Source organism: Cherax quadricarinatus, chromosome 84 (genome assembly GCF_038502225.1).
Source record: "Cherax quadricarinatus isolate ZL_2023a chromosome 84, ASM3850222v1, whole genome shotgun sequence".
Taxonomy (NCBI): Eukaryota; Metazoa; Arthropoda; class Malacostraca; order Decapoda; family Parastacidae; genus Cherax; species Cherax quadricarinatus.
The window spans coordinates 12,273,923-12,289,881 of NC_091375.1; the positions used below are offsets into that span (position 1 = coordinate 12,273,923).

General features: G+C 40.2%; 2 protein-coding genes across 2 annotated transcripts; both read right to left on the reverse strand.

Annotated features, from left to right (window-relative positions):
- Nucleotides 1-3,632: 3,632 nt before the first annotated feature.
- LOC128704357 (actin, alpha skeletal muscle-like) lies at nucleotides 3,633-6,817 on the reverse strand. Its single transcript, XM_070103115.1, has 2 exons — nucleotides 6,787-6,817; nucleotides 3,633-4,880 (listed from the first exon to the last, which is right to left on the reverse strand). The coding sequence occupies exon 2, from the start codon at nucleotides 4,865-4,867 to the stop codon at nucleotides 3,734-3,736; it is 1,134 nt and encodes a 377-aa protein (XP_069959216.1). The 5' UTR covers nucleotides 4,868-4,880; nucleotides 6,787-6,817; the 3' UTR covers nucleotides 3,633-3,733.
- Nucleotides 6,818-10,425: 3,608 nt separating this feature from the next.
- On the reverse strand, nucleotides 10,426-13,719 carry LOC128704481 (actin, muscle-like). Its single transcript, XM_070103116.1, has 2 exons — nucleotides 13,577-13,719; nucleotides 10,426-11,653 (listed from the first exon to the last, which is right to left on the reverse strand). The coding sequence occupies exon 2, from the start codon at nucleotides 11,627-11,629 to the stop codon at nucleotides 10,496-10,498; it is 1,134 nt and encodes a 377-aa protein (XP_069959217.1). The 5' UTR covers nucleotides 11,630-11,653; nucleotides 13,577-13,719; the 3' UTR covers nucleotides 10,426-10,495.
- Between the last annotated feature and the right edge of the window lie 2,240 nt (nucleotides 13,720-15,959).

The following is a 15,959-nucleotide window of genomic DNA, read 5'->3' on the forward strand; positions in this document are numbered from 1 at the left end:
GTCTTCAAGACCTCTGGCTGTCTTCAAAACCCCTGGCTGTCTTCAAGACCCCTGGCTGTCTTCAAGAAGGTACTCGACAGGCACCTGAAGTCAGTACCTGACCAGCCGAGCTGTAGTTCGTACGTTGGTTTAAGTGTGGCCAGCAGTAGCAGCCTGGTTCACCAGGCCCTGATCCACCAGGAGGCCTGGTGACAGACCAAGCCGTGGGGACGTGGGCTCCCCGAAATCCTCTCCGGGTCGCGTCCCTTCAGTAATTTTTTCATCACGTAAACAAGTGACTTTGACTTTTTTTGGAGGTTATCCTAATTAATTTAGACATATGCAAAAATCCTCATTACGTATGATCATAACGACACCTGTAATTATTCAAACAATTAAACCTGACAAAAGCCATATATGATATTCAGTTCTCTTGTATTCATTGTAACTTTTAATTTTTTATTTACAACCCCCTAAGAAACTGTATATAAAACCATTAAATTAGTCATTACGTCATAATAATAATAATAATAATAATAATAATAATAATAATAATAATAATAATAATAATAATAATAATAATAATAATAATAATAATGATAATAATAATAATAATAATAATAATAATAATAATAATAATAATAATAATAATAATAATAATAATAATAATACAGACCATAGCTACATCAATGATATAGAAACCCCTTTGTTATGCAGAGTATTTCGGGCAAATTAGGTCAGTTTTGTCCCAGGATGCGACCCACACCAGTCGACTAACACCCAGGTACCCAATTTACTGATGGGTGAACATGGGCAACCGGTGTAAAGAAACAGGCAATGTGTTTCTATCGTCGCTGGGAATCGAACCCAGACACTCGCCGAAATGCTTCGCATGTTAATGGGTTTTCTGCGTGCACACTTATGTATCACGCAGACCCGGTGGCCTGGTGGCTAAAGCTTCCGCTTCACACACGGAGGGCCCGGGTTCGATTCCCGGCGGGTGGAAACATTCGACACGTTTCCTTACACCTGTTGTCCTGTTCACCTAGCAGCAAATAGGTACCTGGGTGTTAGTCGACTGGTGTGGGTCGCATCCTGGGGGACAAGATTAAGGACCCCAATGGAAATAAGTTAGTCCTCGATGACGCACTGACTTTCTTGGGTTATCCTGGGTGGCTAACCCTCCGGGGTTAAAAATCCGAACGAAATCTTATCTTATCTTCTGTACAAATATTGTATCATGCCGAAATACAGTATCTTATAAGATAAGATTAAGATAAGATAAGATTTCGTTCGGATTTTTAACTCCGGAGGGTTAGCCACCCAGGATAACCCAAGAAAGTCAGTGCGTCATCGAGGACTGTCTAACTTATTTCCATTGGGGTCCTTAATCTTGTCCCCCAGGATGCGACCCACACCAGTCGACTAACACCCAGGTACCTATTTGCTGCTAGGTGAACAGGACAACAGGTGTAAGGAAACGTGTCGAATGTTTCCACCCGCCGGGAATCGAACCCGGGCCCTCCGTGTGTGAAGCGGGAGCTTTAGCTTAACTGTATTTTTGTGTACCTATACCTGAATAAACTTACTATAGAAAGTCGCAGATAAATAAACTAATCATTACACAATATGTTATGAAAATACACTAATAGAATTCTGTAGTTAAATTTAGTTTGACGTCGTTCCGAGAGAGTCACACTGAATATTCTTAAGTTACCCTCGTAAAGTTGTGACATTCTCACAGCTCCATTTTCTCACTGACGTTGCACGAAGCGTTTTCTTCTGGTGAGAATTAAAGCTTCGGGGAGAATGTGGAAAATGTTGTGTAATGTTTGTTTGTTGCTGGCCTGTCCCAAAAAAAAATAAAAAAAATAAAATAGAGTTGTAGTGGGAAGATTTTCTGTTGAGCTCAGGCATGTTATTTTATTTTATTACAATTTACAGTAGTTATACCTTGAATATGATTTTTATGAGGATCATCTATTGTTATTTTCACCCATTTAGCAATTATAATAGCCTTTATTTCTTCAAGTACAATACGTACAGACCAAACGGTCATCAATAACCTATACAGAAAGCCCCTTGTTATGCAGAACATTTCTGGTTAATTTTCCCAGGATGCGACCCACACCAGTCAACACCCAGGTACCTACTTACTGCTAGATGAGCGAGGACAGCAGGCATCTTCGACCTGTTTTCACCCATACCAGGGATCGAACCACGGACCTCAATGTGTGCACAACCAACCGAGTTACGGGACACGACAAAGGAGCTACTGGAACTATGTGGTTATGTCGTGGAAATATATTGCCATGATAATAGCTATTGAAAAGAGACGAGCAGGAAATCTAAATATCAAGTGAGACATAAAGTTGATTTAAGATTTATTTAAAGTTCACTCGAACGCACACCCACAACATTACTGAAAATCTGGCTACTCCGGAATCAACGGAGAGCTGTTAAAAGAATCTGATCTATAGCGCAGCCTCCTGTTACACAGGTCTACCTGAAGGGTGTACCTGATATACTTGGTATATCGGTAGTTTTGTCGCCATTCTTTCAAGCACTTCTCTCAAGTACTTAGGACTCGATCCTGCGTTCCCATGCCCAGCCCTGTGAGAACTGAAGTATGCATCACTCTCTCCACTAGATCAACCATCTCTAAACACCAGGCGCCCATCAGTACTGAGTGGGTTATCCCTGGATCAAGGACATTCCTCGTGCGTAAGATGGTCGTGCGCGGTCATGATCTCCACTTCTCCCGCCTAAGACGGAGATCACAGGTAAAGAAAATCAACTTAGTTTATGGGGTGTGAAAGAGGCAGTTGGGAGGCAGCGGTGCGAGGCAGCGCCCTGGTACAACGTTTATTTTTTCTTTTGTCTAGACTCCTGTACAAACATTTTCTCACTGTTTCCTTAGCATTAACTGAGACATTAAACATTTTAACTGAGACATTAAACATCTTAACGGAGAAGAATTAAAAACAACAGCTCTTGGCAAACGATGTTTTGTAATATTAACTTCACATATGTCTAGGATTCATTAGACATCTGAATAAAAACATTGAATTAATGATTGATGTTTGATGTTTAGCCAAATGGAGACACCCCAGCAGACGTTTGAATCCCCGACGTTTGAACTTATTTGGTTCCTAGGTTGTGTTCGGTGTCTGCTCGACACACACATCCCATACAGTGTTGGGCAGTAGGGTAATGCTGCTGATCATTTGAAAGCAGATAAGTGCAATGATTCAGAGAAAGAATATCTGCTTCATTATGGAGGCACACCCTAAGAAAGGGTTAGGGTATTTGCCAGATTTACCAGCATCAAAAGCCTGGTTGACCAGACAAGCACCAGATGAGCCCGGTTAGGGCCGGGCTCTGGGAGTAGGAAAATTTTCGGAAGTCATTAAAGATCGTTAAGATATAACTCAAAATTTTATATTCACGAGAAACTTTCTTTTAGAGAATGTTTTCAGATAGAAACGTTCCTGTAGTGGAACGTTATGTATTAAATTTCATATGATCCTTAAATTTGAAAAAAGTCAAACTATGTATAAAAGTTATGAATAAAACACGAGAATGGTTTTAATATTTGTTATATATTGACATCCATCAGTTAAACAAGCAGTTTATCACATAAAAATAATAATATATTTAAAATCTTATTATAAATTAATAGCTGTATAGCCCTTGTGGCTTAGCGCTTCTTTTTGATTATAATAATAATAATTATAAATTAATAAAAGGCTCTTTAAAAGCATTTGCGGTGGACAATAAAAGGACCAGATTCCTCGTACTCTTCCTTTGTGATCCACATGGCTTGGAACGTGGACAGTGAGGCCAGGATGGAGCCACCGATCCAGACGGAGTACTTACGCTCGGGAGGAGCAATGATCTTGATCTTGATGGTAGAAGGAGCCAGAGCAGTGATTTCCTTCTGCATGCGGTCAGCAATACCAGGGTACATGGTGGTACCACCAGACAAAACAGTGTTGGCAAATAGATCTTTCCTGATGTCAATGTCGCACCTCATGATGGAGCTGTATACAGTCTCATGTACACCAGCGGATTCCATACCCAGGAAGGAAGGCTGGAAGAGAGACTCAGGAGCACGGAAACGTTCATTACCAATGGTGATGACCTGACCGTCGGGAAGTTCGTAGGACTTGTCCAGTGAAGTTGAGGCTCCAGCCACATTCATCTCACTCTCGAAGTCTAAAGCTATGTAACACAGTTTCTCTTTTATGTCTCGAACAATTTCACGCTCAGCAGTGGTAGTGAATGAATATCCACGCTCTGTCATAATTTTCATTAGATACTGAGTCACATCGCGACCAGCCATGTCAAGCCGAATGATGGCATGAGGTAAAGAATATCCTTCGTAAACGGGAACATTGTGAGTGACACCATCACCAGAGTCACACACCAGACCAGTGGTACGACCAGAGGCGTACAAGGACAACACAGCCTGGATTGTAACGTACATGGAAGGCACATTGAAGGACTCAAACATGATCTGTGTCATCTTCTCACGGTTAGCCTTTGGGTTAAGGGGAGCTTCGGTCAACATTGTAGGGGACTCTTCAGGGGCAATACGGAGTTCATTGTAGAAGGTGTGGTACCAGATCTTCTCCATGTCGTCCCAGTTGGTAATGATACCATGTTCGATTGGGTACTTGAGAGTCAGGATACCACGCTTGGCTTGTGCTTCTTCACCGACGTAGGCGTCCTTCTGACCCATACCGACCATCACTCCCTGGTGACGAGGACGGCCGACGATGGAAGGAAAAACGCAACGGGGAGCGTCGTCACCAGCGAAGCCTGCCTTGACCATGCCGGAGCCATTGTCGCAGACAAGAGCACACGCTTCGTCTTCGTCACACATTTTGGTGTTTTATCTGCAAAGCAGATAATAAAATACTACATTTAATTCATATCTTATCAAAGTTAATAACTTCTGCAAACATTGCTTCCCAACTAGATAACAGTAAAACAAGGAAAACTAATGCCATTCCTTTCCTGAGGTGTCGCGATACTCAGTTTGTGATGGAGCGTTGTACTAGTAATGACTCCTGTAATCAGTGTTTGACTCACCAATGTGCTCGATACGGCGTATACTGTCAGTGGCCCTAGAAATCCCAACAACAACAAAAACTCACCAATGTAATCAATACCAAGAGTCGAGTGTAATGAAAGTCACTATTACCTAGACATAAAATGTATCATTATATTAATAATATACAATACTGACGAGGTGATGAGACACCTATGCAATACTTCGGCAATTAGGGTACCCAGGCAATTAAGGTACCCCACGTGTCTTAACCATAAACACCGACCTGGTCGAGGAGTTCCACCGGCCATTCAGATAATGGATGATGGTCCACATGTTGTACAGCTACAGTTTATAGTCTATTAGGAATATTTCTTCCTGTATTCATAAAGTGGATGACGGAAAAACAAAATATTCAGATATTTATCCCTGGGATTTAATATTTCATTTGGTGTAATATTGTAATAATGTTGGTTGAATTACCGACAATATGTTAGGTAAAGATTAAGACACATGTGCAGCAGTTAGGTATCTTTATTGATGAAACGTTTCTCCTACACAGTAGGTTTCTTCAGTCATATACAAAGGCAGGAATAGAACTCAAATTAAGATGTCAGTCCCTCAGTCTGTAGGCTGAGGGACTGATCACCTCAAATAATTTTTCTCCAAGGTTGATGGACTGATTACAGTATCTTTATTTGACTTACTGCTCTCTTTGTACTCGACTGAAGAAGGCTACTGTATAGGCGAAACGTTACGAAATAAAAATACCTAACTGTTGCATATGTATCTTACCTAACAACCTGGTATCTTCATCAAAATTTCCTGGTATTGAACGTGTGTTTAATTCATCATTATATTGATATTATACCAATAAAATAATAATCTTAAGAAAGTAACTGAAAGATTTTCTTAATTTCTAACTCAGATCTTCTGTATATAATCGTCTCCGTGGAGCTTTTGGTCACTTAACTGAGCCTTTAGCTGGCTTACCAGTCCACACCCAAAAGAAATTCCGCTATAGCGTATATTGGAAAGTATTCTACGATTGAGAAGACACGCAGTAGTGGTCGTATGACCGAGGCCTTCTGCTGGCTTACCAGCTCACTCACTTAAACATTACTATATAAGAAATGGTTACTTGAGTTTTAAGTCTTTCAACAAGACAAAGCATCGGTAAGATTGTCAATGACTTTTGTTCACTACCAGTCAAGAAAACTTTAATCCCTAATAATGGAATTAAATGCATCTTTTAGCGTATATACCTTGAGAGACACTTAGGTATATACGTAAAGCTTAAGGTGTTTACACTAGCAAACTGAAATCGTATGTGGGAGCCTATCTCCCCCACACACAACTGTATGCTACTGTGCATGACCTGTGTACTATACCGACAAGATGAAGAATTAGACACAGGTGTAACATCTGGGCATCATTATTTGTAGACATTTCGCCATCCAGTGTCTTTATCACTGCAAGGACGTAATGTGAACAATGTAGAAGTATATACAAAAGAGGAGGTAATCAATCCCTCAGTCTTGGAGATGTTGAAGAGAATCGTACTCTTGAAGACTACGATTCTCTTTACCAACTCCAAGACTGAGGGATCGATTACCTCATCTTTTGTACATACTTCTACAATCCTCACTTTTAATCGTTGCATTGTATTGATAAATCCACTGGATGGTGGAACGTCTTCAAATAAATATACCCAGATGCTGCACATGTCTGATTTTTCACAGTGAACTTACCAGGGTTGTTTCGCGAGAAGAGTGAGGTCTGAAATACCTTCTCTCCTTCCCTTATATACGACACCCAGACCCCCTCGACTGTAAATAAGGAATGCAAAAGAGAGCCAAAGGTGTACCACGCGTACTGAATGATGCTCTTTGTGTTTTTTTAAATATATTTGACAGTAAAGATACCCGTATATGGGGATAAATTGTGGCCTTAGGCTGGAACTCAGTTCTTTGAGTTGTAAAGAAAATTCATGAGACTTCTAACTTACTGTTGAGATAAGATAAGATTTCGTTCGGATTTTTAACCCCGGAGGGTTAGGCACCCATGATAACCCAAGAAAGTCAGTGCGTCATCGAGGACTGTCTAACTTATTTCCATTGGGGTCCACAATCTTGTCCCCCAGGATGCGACCCACACCAGTCGACTAACACCCAGGTACCTATTTGCTGCTAGGTGAACAGGACAATAGGTGTAAGGAAACGTGTCGAAATGTTTCCACCCGCCTGGAATCGAACACCTATACAGGTGGCCCTCCCGGGCCACCTGTATAGGTGTCCCGTAGCTTGATCACTAGAGCACTCAACTCACCGGGGTTCGAATCTTCAGTACGGCTGGAAAAAAACATTAGAACGTGTTTCCATAATCACCTGCTGTCCCTGTTCACTCATCAGTATAAAATGGGTACCTGGGTGTTAGTGGACTGGTGTGGGTCGCATCCTGGGACAAAATTGACCTAATTTGCCCGAAATGCTTAAAATAACAAGCGGTTTTCTATATAGTAGTATGTCACTGATGTCAGATATGGTCTGTATACCTTGTACATGTACTGGTAGTAAGTAAAGAGATATTATTATTATTATTATTATTATTATTATTATTATTATTATTATTATTATTATTATTATTATTATTATTATTATTATTATTATTATTATTATTGTTATTAAGATCAAAAGGAGATCGGTGTAATCAGTCCCTCAGCCTGGAGTCGATGTGATCAGTACATCAATCAGTCTTGTAAAGTTTGATAAGACTGATGGACTGAGCACATCGACTAAGGGACTGTTTACCTCAAACTCCTTCTGATCTTCAACCATTCTTCTCTGTACTGGACTGAGAAAGGCACTGCTTGGCGAAACGTGTCTAATTTATCATCAGTATATAATATAATGGTCATAAGTTGGGATGATTATCCTGTATATAAGACTCGCTGGTTGGCCGGACTTGAGTCCTGGAGGTGGAGATATGGTGCAGGTTTTGAACTGTAGTATCAGCATGTCTCTGACAAGACAGTGATGGAGTGAGTCATGGTGAAAGTGTGTCTTCTTTTACGGGCCACCCTACCTTGGTGGTGTTTTGTTTGTCAGGAAACAGTGTCTCCTGGGACAGGTCTTAGTCATGTGATGACCCATTATGTGGTTAACCACCATTCATCTCACACACTGAGGTCCGGGGTTCGATCCCCGGTACAGGTGGAAACACTGGGGCTTGTTTCTTTAAGACACCTGCTGTCCGTGTTCATCTGGCAGTACCTGGGTGTTAGTCGACTGGTGTGGGTCGCATTCTGGGGGACAAAAGTTACCTATTTTGCCCGAAATGCTCCGCATAACCAGGGGCTTTCTATATAGCAAGTCAGGTATGGTTTATATAAATTGTATCATGTACTTATAGAAATAAAGATTATTATTATTATTATTATTATTATTATTATTATTATTATTATTATTATTATTATTATTATTATTATTATTATTATTATTATTATGATAATGATGATAAAATTGAGACACATGTGCAACATCTGGGTATCTTTATTGTAGACGTTTCGCCATCCAGTAGCTTTTTCAATACAAATTCCAGGACATAACTTGAAGACAGGAGAACTATATACAGAAGACGAGGTAATCAGTCCCTCAACCTAGCAGGAGGTGCGAAGAGCACCATAGTCGTGTTGTTATTATTATTGTTATTATTATTATTATTATTATTATTATTATTATTATTATTATTATTATTATTATTATTATTATTATTATTATTATTATTATTATTATTGTTATTATTATTATTGTTGTTGTTGTTAAATGTTCTCTCTCCGAAGTTGTGCTGGGAAGTGACGAAGTTCAGCAGGTGATAACCCTGGTCCTGAAGAAGCAGGTGTCAGCAGTACCTGCTACCTCATTATGTTCTCTTTCTTCATTATTTTGTATGTTGTGGCTCCATTTGGACTGCTGAACACTCATGGCGAAACGTCCCCCTTAATGTCCTGAGCTGTACACCAGCGTCCGTTTTCCAGCAACATCTCGGTATCGCCATACTATTTACAAATGTGTAGTTTATTGCCTGATTGACCAGATCTAGTTCATTACCTTTGTAATTTGTCATGAGTGTGACCAGCTCTACCTGGAGCTGGTCATTATTGTGACCAGATCTAGTTTATTACCTTTGTGACTTGTTTATCTATCAAAACTTTGGAGACCAGTCCCTGGACCCATTATGTACCTCTAATCTTTTGACTAGCGCCCACAAGATGGGTATAGAGTGCATAATAACCATATTAAACTAAACTAAACTATTGCCTTTTTTGACTGACTTGTACACTCAGAAGATCAAAACTTAATTGAGTGTTGTTCCAGCCACGTTTTTGTGCTTTTTTTATTCTTCAAAGACTGACTTTTCTGGAAAGACAAGTCATTTCCAGCTCCTTTGGACGGAAATTTCATTCTACGAGGGGTGACATTACTACATTGCTTGATTAATGGATATAAAGGCCATGTACTGCATGAGGCTCATTGATGTTTCTTACCAACTTTTAACTTTAAGCCCTAAATTAGGGTTTAAAGTAAATTCTAGGAATATATACGCTTAGAGACATGCACCTCTTAATGTATATATCCTGTCATGCAGTAGCTAGATAGTCAGGCACGAGGGAGAATTCTCGCTCAAGTTAATACCTGAGCTCACTTTAAAGTTAATATAACTCTCTATTGTGTAAACTGAAAATTATGTTACTTTTTCGTATAAGGAAAATGAATTTTAACACCCAAAACTGTTGATTATATAATCTATTATCTTTTAGTACCAAGCTCAATGAACTATTTAAAGTCAGCCATACAAACATTCAGCTTCGACTCATTGGTTTCATAGAGACATGGTACTATTTTCTCTTCAGTACCGTTTTGTTATAATGGTGTTGTGTAAATTAGCCAAAAAAAAAAAATATTCTCGTGGCTTTAAAAAAAAGTATTTTTTTTTAAGACCAACTCACCCACTCTCCTTAAAGTTTCAATAATACAGTGAAGAACACCCTATAGAAAATAGCAATAATAGCAACATAAACCCTACAGGGCTATTCTTTCCATGGGAATTACAGTCTTGGTCAAACCATAAAACATTTTATGAAAAGTAACCTCTAAAATTATTTTTCAGAGAGGAATTATTCTCTACATAAATTAACCATATCATATTGATTTCATTTATTATATATATATATATATATATATATATATATATATATATATATATATATATATATATATATATATATATATATATATATATATATATATATATATATATATATATATATATATATATATATATATATATATATATATATATATGTATATATAAAAGTGTATTAATAAAAGTTTATTTAGCTCAATGATACCGTTTTATTAATAATGTGGTATACATAATTAGTTGATGTAAACAACACATTTAGAAGCATTTGCGGTGGACGATGCCGGGGCCGGACTCGTCGTACTCCTCCTTGGTGATCCACATGGTCTGGAAGGTGGACAGTGAGGCCAGGATGGAACCTCCGATCCAGACGGAGTACTTACGCTCGGGAGGAGCAATGATCTTGATCTTGATGGTAGAGGGAGCCAGAGCAGTGATTTCCTTCTGCATGCGGTCAGCAATACCAGGGTACATGGTGGTACCACCAGACATGACTGTGTTGGCAAAGAGGTCCTTCCTGATGTCAATGTCGCACCTCATGATGGAGCTGTGGACGGTCTCATGAACACCAGCGGATTCCATACCCAGGAAGGAAGGTTGGAACAGAGCCTCAGGAGCACGGAAACGCTCATTACCAATGGTGATGACCTGGCCGTCAGGAAGCTCGTATGACTTGTCAATTGAAGTGGAAGCAGCAGCAACATTCATCTCACTTTCGAAGTCGAGGGCGATGTAGCAAAGTTTCTCCTTGATGTCACGGACAATCTCACGCTCAGCTGTGGTGGTGAAGGAGTAGCCACGCTCAGTCATAATCTTCATGAGGTAGTTGGTAAGGTCACGACCAGCAAGGTCAAGACGAAGGATGGCATGAGGAAGAGCGAAACCTTCATAGACGGGGACCATGTGAGAGACACCATCACCAGAGTCACACACCAGACCAGTGGTACGACCAGAGGCATACAGGGACAACACAGCCTGGATGGTAACATACATGGCAGGCATGTTGAAAGACTCGAACATAATCTGTGTCATCTTCTCACGGTTGGCCTTGGGGTTGAGAGGAGCTTCAGTCAACATTGTGGGGGACTCTTCTGGGGCGATGCGCAGCTCGTTATAGAAGGTATGGTACCAGATCTTCTCCATGTCGTCCCAGTTGGTAATGATGCCGTGCTCGATGGGGTACTTGAGTGTAAGGATTCCACGCTTTGCTTGGGCCTCATCACCGACGTAGGCGTCCTTCTGACCCATACCGACCATCACACCCTGGTGACGAGCGCGGCCGACGATGGAGGGAAAGACAGCGCGAGGAGCGTCGTCACCAGCGAAGCCGGCCTTAACCATGCCGGAGCCATTGTCGCAGACAAGAGCACACGCTTCTTCTTCATCACACATTGTTGTCTATCTTCAGCTGCGTGTCTGAAAATATTGGAAAACAGACGTTATTAAATCTATTTGCTGTATCTGAAAAGATAAAAAAAGAGGAAGAATGACAGTATGAGAGTGATAGACATATAACTAAGAGGTCATTCACGAGATGAAAACCTAGAGAAAATAAGTTCATTACCTACAAATTACCTTCCCACAAAAATTACTATATTTCATTCATGTACTATAAACATGTGTGATGAATGGTTTGAAAAACCGACATGTTGAAGATTGAGACACTTATGCAGCATATGGGAATCTTTATTCAGGAAACGTTTCGCCACGCAGTGGCTTCATCAGTCCAATACAAAGAGGAAGGCGTAAGGAGAGGAGGAGAATGAGGTAATCAGTCCCTCAACCTGGAGTCGATGTGTTCAGTCCATCAATCTTGTAGAATGTACATTCTACAAGATTGATGGACTGAACACATCGACTCCAGGTTGAGGGACTGATTACCTCATTCTCCTCCTCTCCTTACGCCTTCCTCTTTGTATTGGACTGATGAAGCCACTGCGTGGCGAAACGTTTCCTGAATAAAGATTCCCATATGCTGCATAAGTGTCTCAATCTACTATAAACATGGTTAGCGCTCAGTAGATCTAGCTATCCTGTAAATATTGCTAATACAAAACATGATTTGTAATCACAAATTATTTTACATCTCACTAACTTTGCAGAGATCAGAACCATAAATTGGAAAGATTCAATTTCTAGTAATCTAAATATTTTCAGTAAACGTAATTTGTTATCTGCGGAAGCGTCAGTTTTATCGCTTCTTAAATAAATGTAACTAAGTAGCTCTGGAGTTACGCTGATTTACCTGGTCACAAGAATACTTTTTACCCATAGTACATAATATCGTGATGGAAAATGCGCAGTCTTAATTGCTTGGATAGCGTTAAAAATGGATTGGGTAAATATTCTGTTAGTGGGATGGATTGGTGAAGGACCTGCTTAGTATGGGTCAACAGGACTGCTGCAGTATTCTTATCTTATGTTCTTTTGAAAGAGTGGGATGATATATTTATGGTGACTGATGTGACTATCCTGCCATGATTGGTGCTAGTTCAACCGACTTCACATGCATACTTTCCTGAACTCTCCTGGTTGTACTGAAGGTACTATGCTTAACGAAGACACTGGTTGTACTGAAGGTACTATGCTTAACGAAGACACTGGTTGTACTGAAGGTACTATGCTTAACGAGGACACTGGTTATATTGAAGGTACTATGCTTAACGAGGACATTGTTGAACTGAAGGTTCTATGCTTAACGAAGACACTAGTTTTACTTAAGGTACAGTACTATGGGTGACAGGACGCAAGTGCATAATATCAGACAGCCCTGTTTGGATTTGTTACGTGTAAATAGCAACATATTGACCGCACATGCATTATAACTGCAACTCTCCTGGGTAGGTTGTCTTTCGTCCCCTGCTTCTTAAAATACATGCATTAAGAACATGTTTATTGAATTAGTTTCGGTCCTAGGACTTTGGTCACTCCTAATAAGTGAAGTCGTTGAAGTTCCTGGACCGACATATATCTAATTAAGGGATTCTAAGTAAATCTACTAAGTATATGCACTCGTTAGTATCGTTTACATCTTCTGCCTACATTTGTCGTACAGTGCTATACACCTAACAAGGACACTTGTTGCACTTTAGCGTACAGTGCCTTCACCGTTAAGTGCGTCGTTAAAACACGCACTTAAAGTGCGTGTTTAACAACCACATCGGATACACAGAATGACCACCATCGTAATGTCACTTATCACATTAAAACGCGTTATTGTAACTAACATTAAGTGCCAGTCAGTGACGCTTTTAAAAACTTTTCAACTCGAGCAACTTCGGCGATTATTGTAATCTGTAAGTGTAATCCGCGGCGACAACGGATTTCAACGACACTAACCGTAAGATGCCAAGCTTAATCCCCTGCCTCCCTGCACCTTGAGTCTTCTGCTGACTAAATGAGATCGTGTCTCCACCTGGTTTTTATACAGGACTGAGACGACCCTACTGAAAGGAATGCAGGTGAGAGCCAGGTAAGCGCTATCAGATATTATGTTTTTTTCAGATTTAAGTCGCCGATCTTCGTGAGAATTGTGATGGGTGAAGGAGAGACGGTGTGAGACACGACAAGTGGGAGGAGGAGACTAATGTTGTTGTCTCACAAGGTGCTCTCAGGTCTCAGAAAAATAAATGAGTGGTTCAGAGAGTTTCTTCGACACATTTTTGGAATTCTTTGCAATTAGCGCGTCACCGTTGCTGGACCTAAAGAGAGAGAGAGAGAGAGAGAGAGAGGGAGCTAGCTTTCATGGGTGGTGGATCATCCTTGTTACTCTTATTGCAACCCTTGTTATGAAATACGTGTTTTATTACCTTTATTATATGTGACCCTCATTATATGTAACCCTTGTTATGTGTGGATCATGAACAGTGCTGACCCTTTGTGACCTTCACTGTACACCCTTTTCTGTGTGACCTCTACAGTCTACAGTCAATGGTTTAATAAGTAATTACTTAACCATTTAGCTATTTTGTAATGGGGAAGACTTGGATAAATATCCTATTATCCATTTAATCATAAAACCAACTCATTAAATATCGCGTGTTCCAAACAAAAAATAGATAATTTGTATGTCTATTTTCACCCTCAATTAGAAGGATAGACGTAACTAAAATACACGTGTCGATAAATGGTTCATAGAATTAACAGGATGATGATTTAGACATATATGCAACACTTGGGACTGATTATATGAAACTCCTTGTGATCTTCAACCATTCTTCTCTGTATTGGACTGAGGAAGCCACTCGCTGGCGAATGAAGATACTCAAATGTTACGCAAGTGTCTAATTTAAAATATGTATCTGATGCCTTTTAAAAGGATTATGTTTTGGGATATTTATCCCTGATAGAGATGACTGGTGAACCACGTAAACAAATGAGATACAATGACGCTTTCCTATAGGTCAGCATAACCAATGCAAGGATTACAAAACTGTCTATGGCAGGATTAAAATAATCCATACCATACATTAAGAATTACAATAAAATGATCCTGCATTATAGAAACAATCAGGAATAAGGAACGAGAAAAAAGGCACAAAATCGTGACTGGAACAATTCACAAATAACCCGGTCATAGGAGAGAGGAACTTACGACGACGTTTCGGTCCGATTTGGACCATTGACTTTCTACAATCCAGACACTGTCTGCATTCCAGACACTGTCTGCATTCCAGACACTGCAATCCAGACACTGTCTGCAATCCAGACACTGTCTGAAATTCGGACACTGCCTGCGAGCAGTGTTCTTAATATCGAATGATGATGCTGTACCTTCTAGTGTTCTAAATTTGGATGAATGATGCCGTACCTTCTATTGGGTTTAGGAGTTTTACCAGCCATCTGAGCAGGTTATAAGGAGCTGACACCACAGAATCGTTGTCGCATCTTCTACTGCCTAGTTTTCGATCTTCAGTCGAACAACAGAAGGAGACTAGACCCGACAGACAGTTGTGATGAATGGTTTGAAAAACCGACAAGTTGAAGATTGAGACACTTATGCAACATATGGGAATCTTTATTCAGGAAACGTCTCGCCACACAGTGGCTTCATCAGTCCAATACAAAGTAGAAAGGCGTAAGGAGAGGAGGAGTTTGAGGTAATCAGTCCCTCAGCCTGGAGTCGATGTGTTCAGTCCATCAATCTTGTAGAATGTACAGCATAGGGCCGTAGACGTGGCTTATATACTGTAGTGAGGTTTGATGGTTTGAAAAACCGACAAGTTGAATATTGAGACGCTTATGCATTCTTATGAATAAAGATTCCCATATGTTGCATAAGTGTCTCAATCTTCAACTTGTCGGTTTTTCAAACCATTCAACACAACTGTCAGACACAACAGCATCATGGGATCTTGTTACAAAGAATTCTTCAACACTTGTCCAACCTTTGGACGAAGACCTACTTCAACTAGTGGATGGTACCACTATGATCCCACCTCCTCTTGCTTCACATCACCTCACTACAGTATATAAGCCACGTCTACGGCCCTATGCTGTACTTTCTACAAGATTGATGCACTGAACACATCGACTCCAGGCTGAGGGACTGATTACCTCAAACTCCTCCTCTCCTTACGCCTTTCTACTTTGTATTGGACTGATGAAGCCACTGTGTGGCGAAACGTTTCCTGAATAAAGATTCCCATATGTTGCATAAGTGTCTCAATCCTCGACAGACAGTTGTTTACTCAGACCTTTGTTGTTTTTCACGACCTTGCCT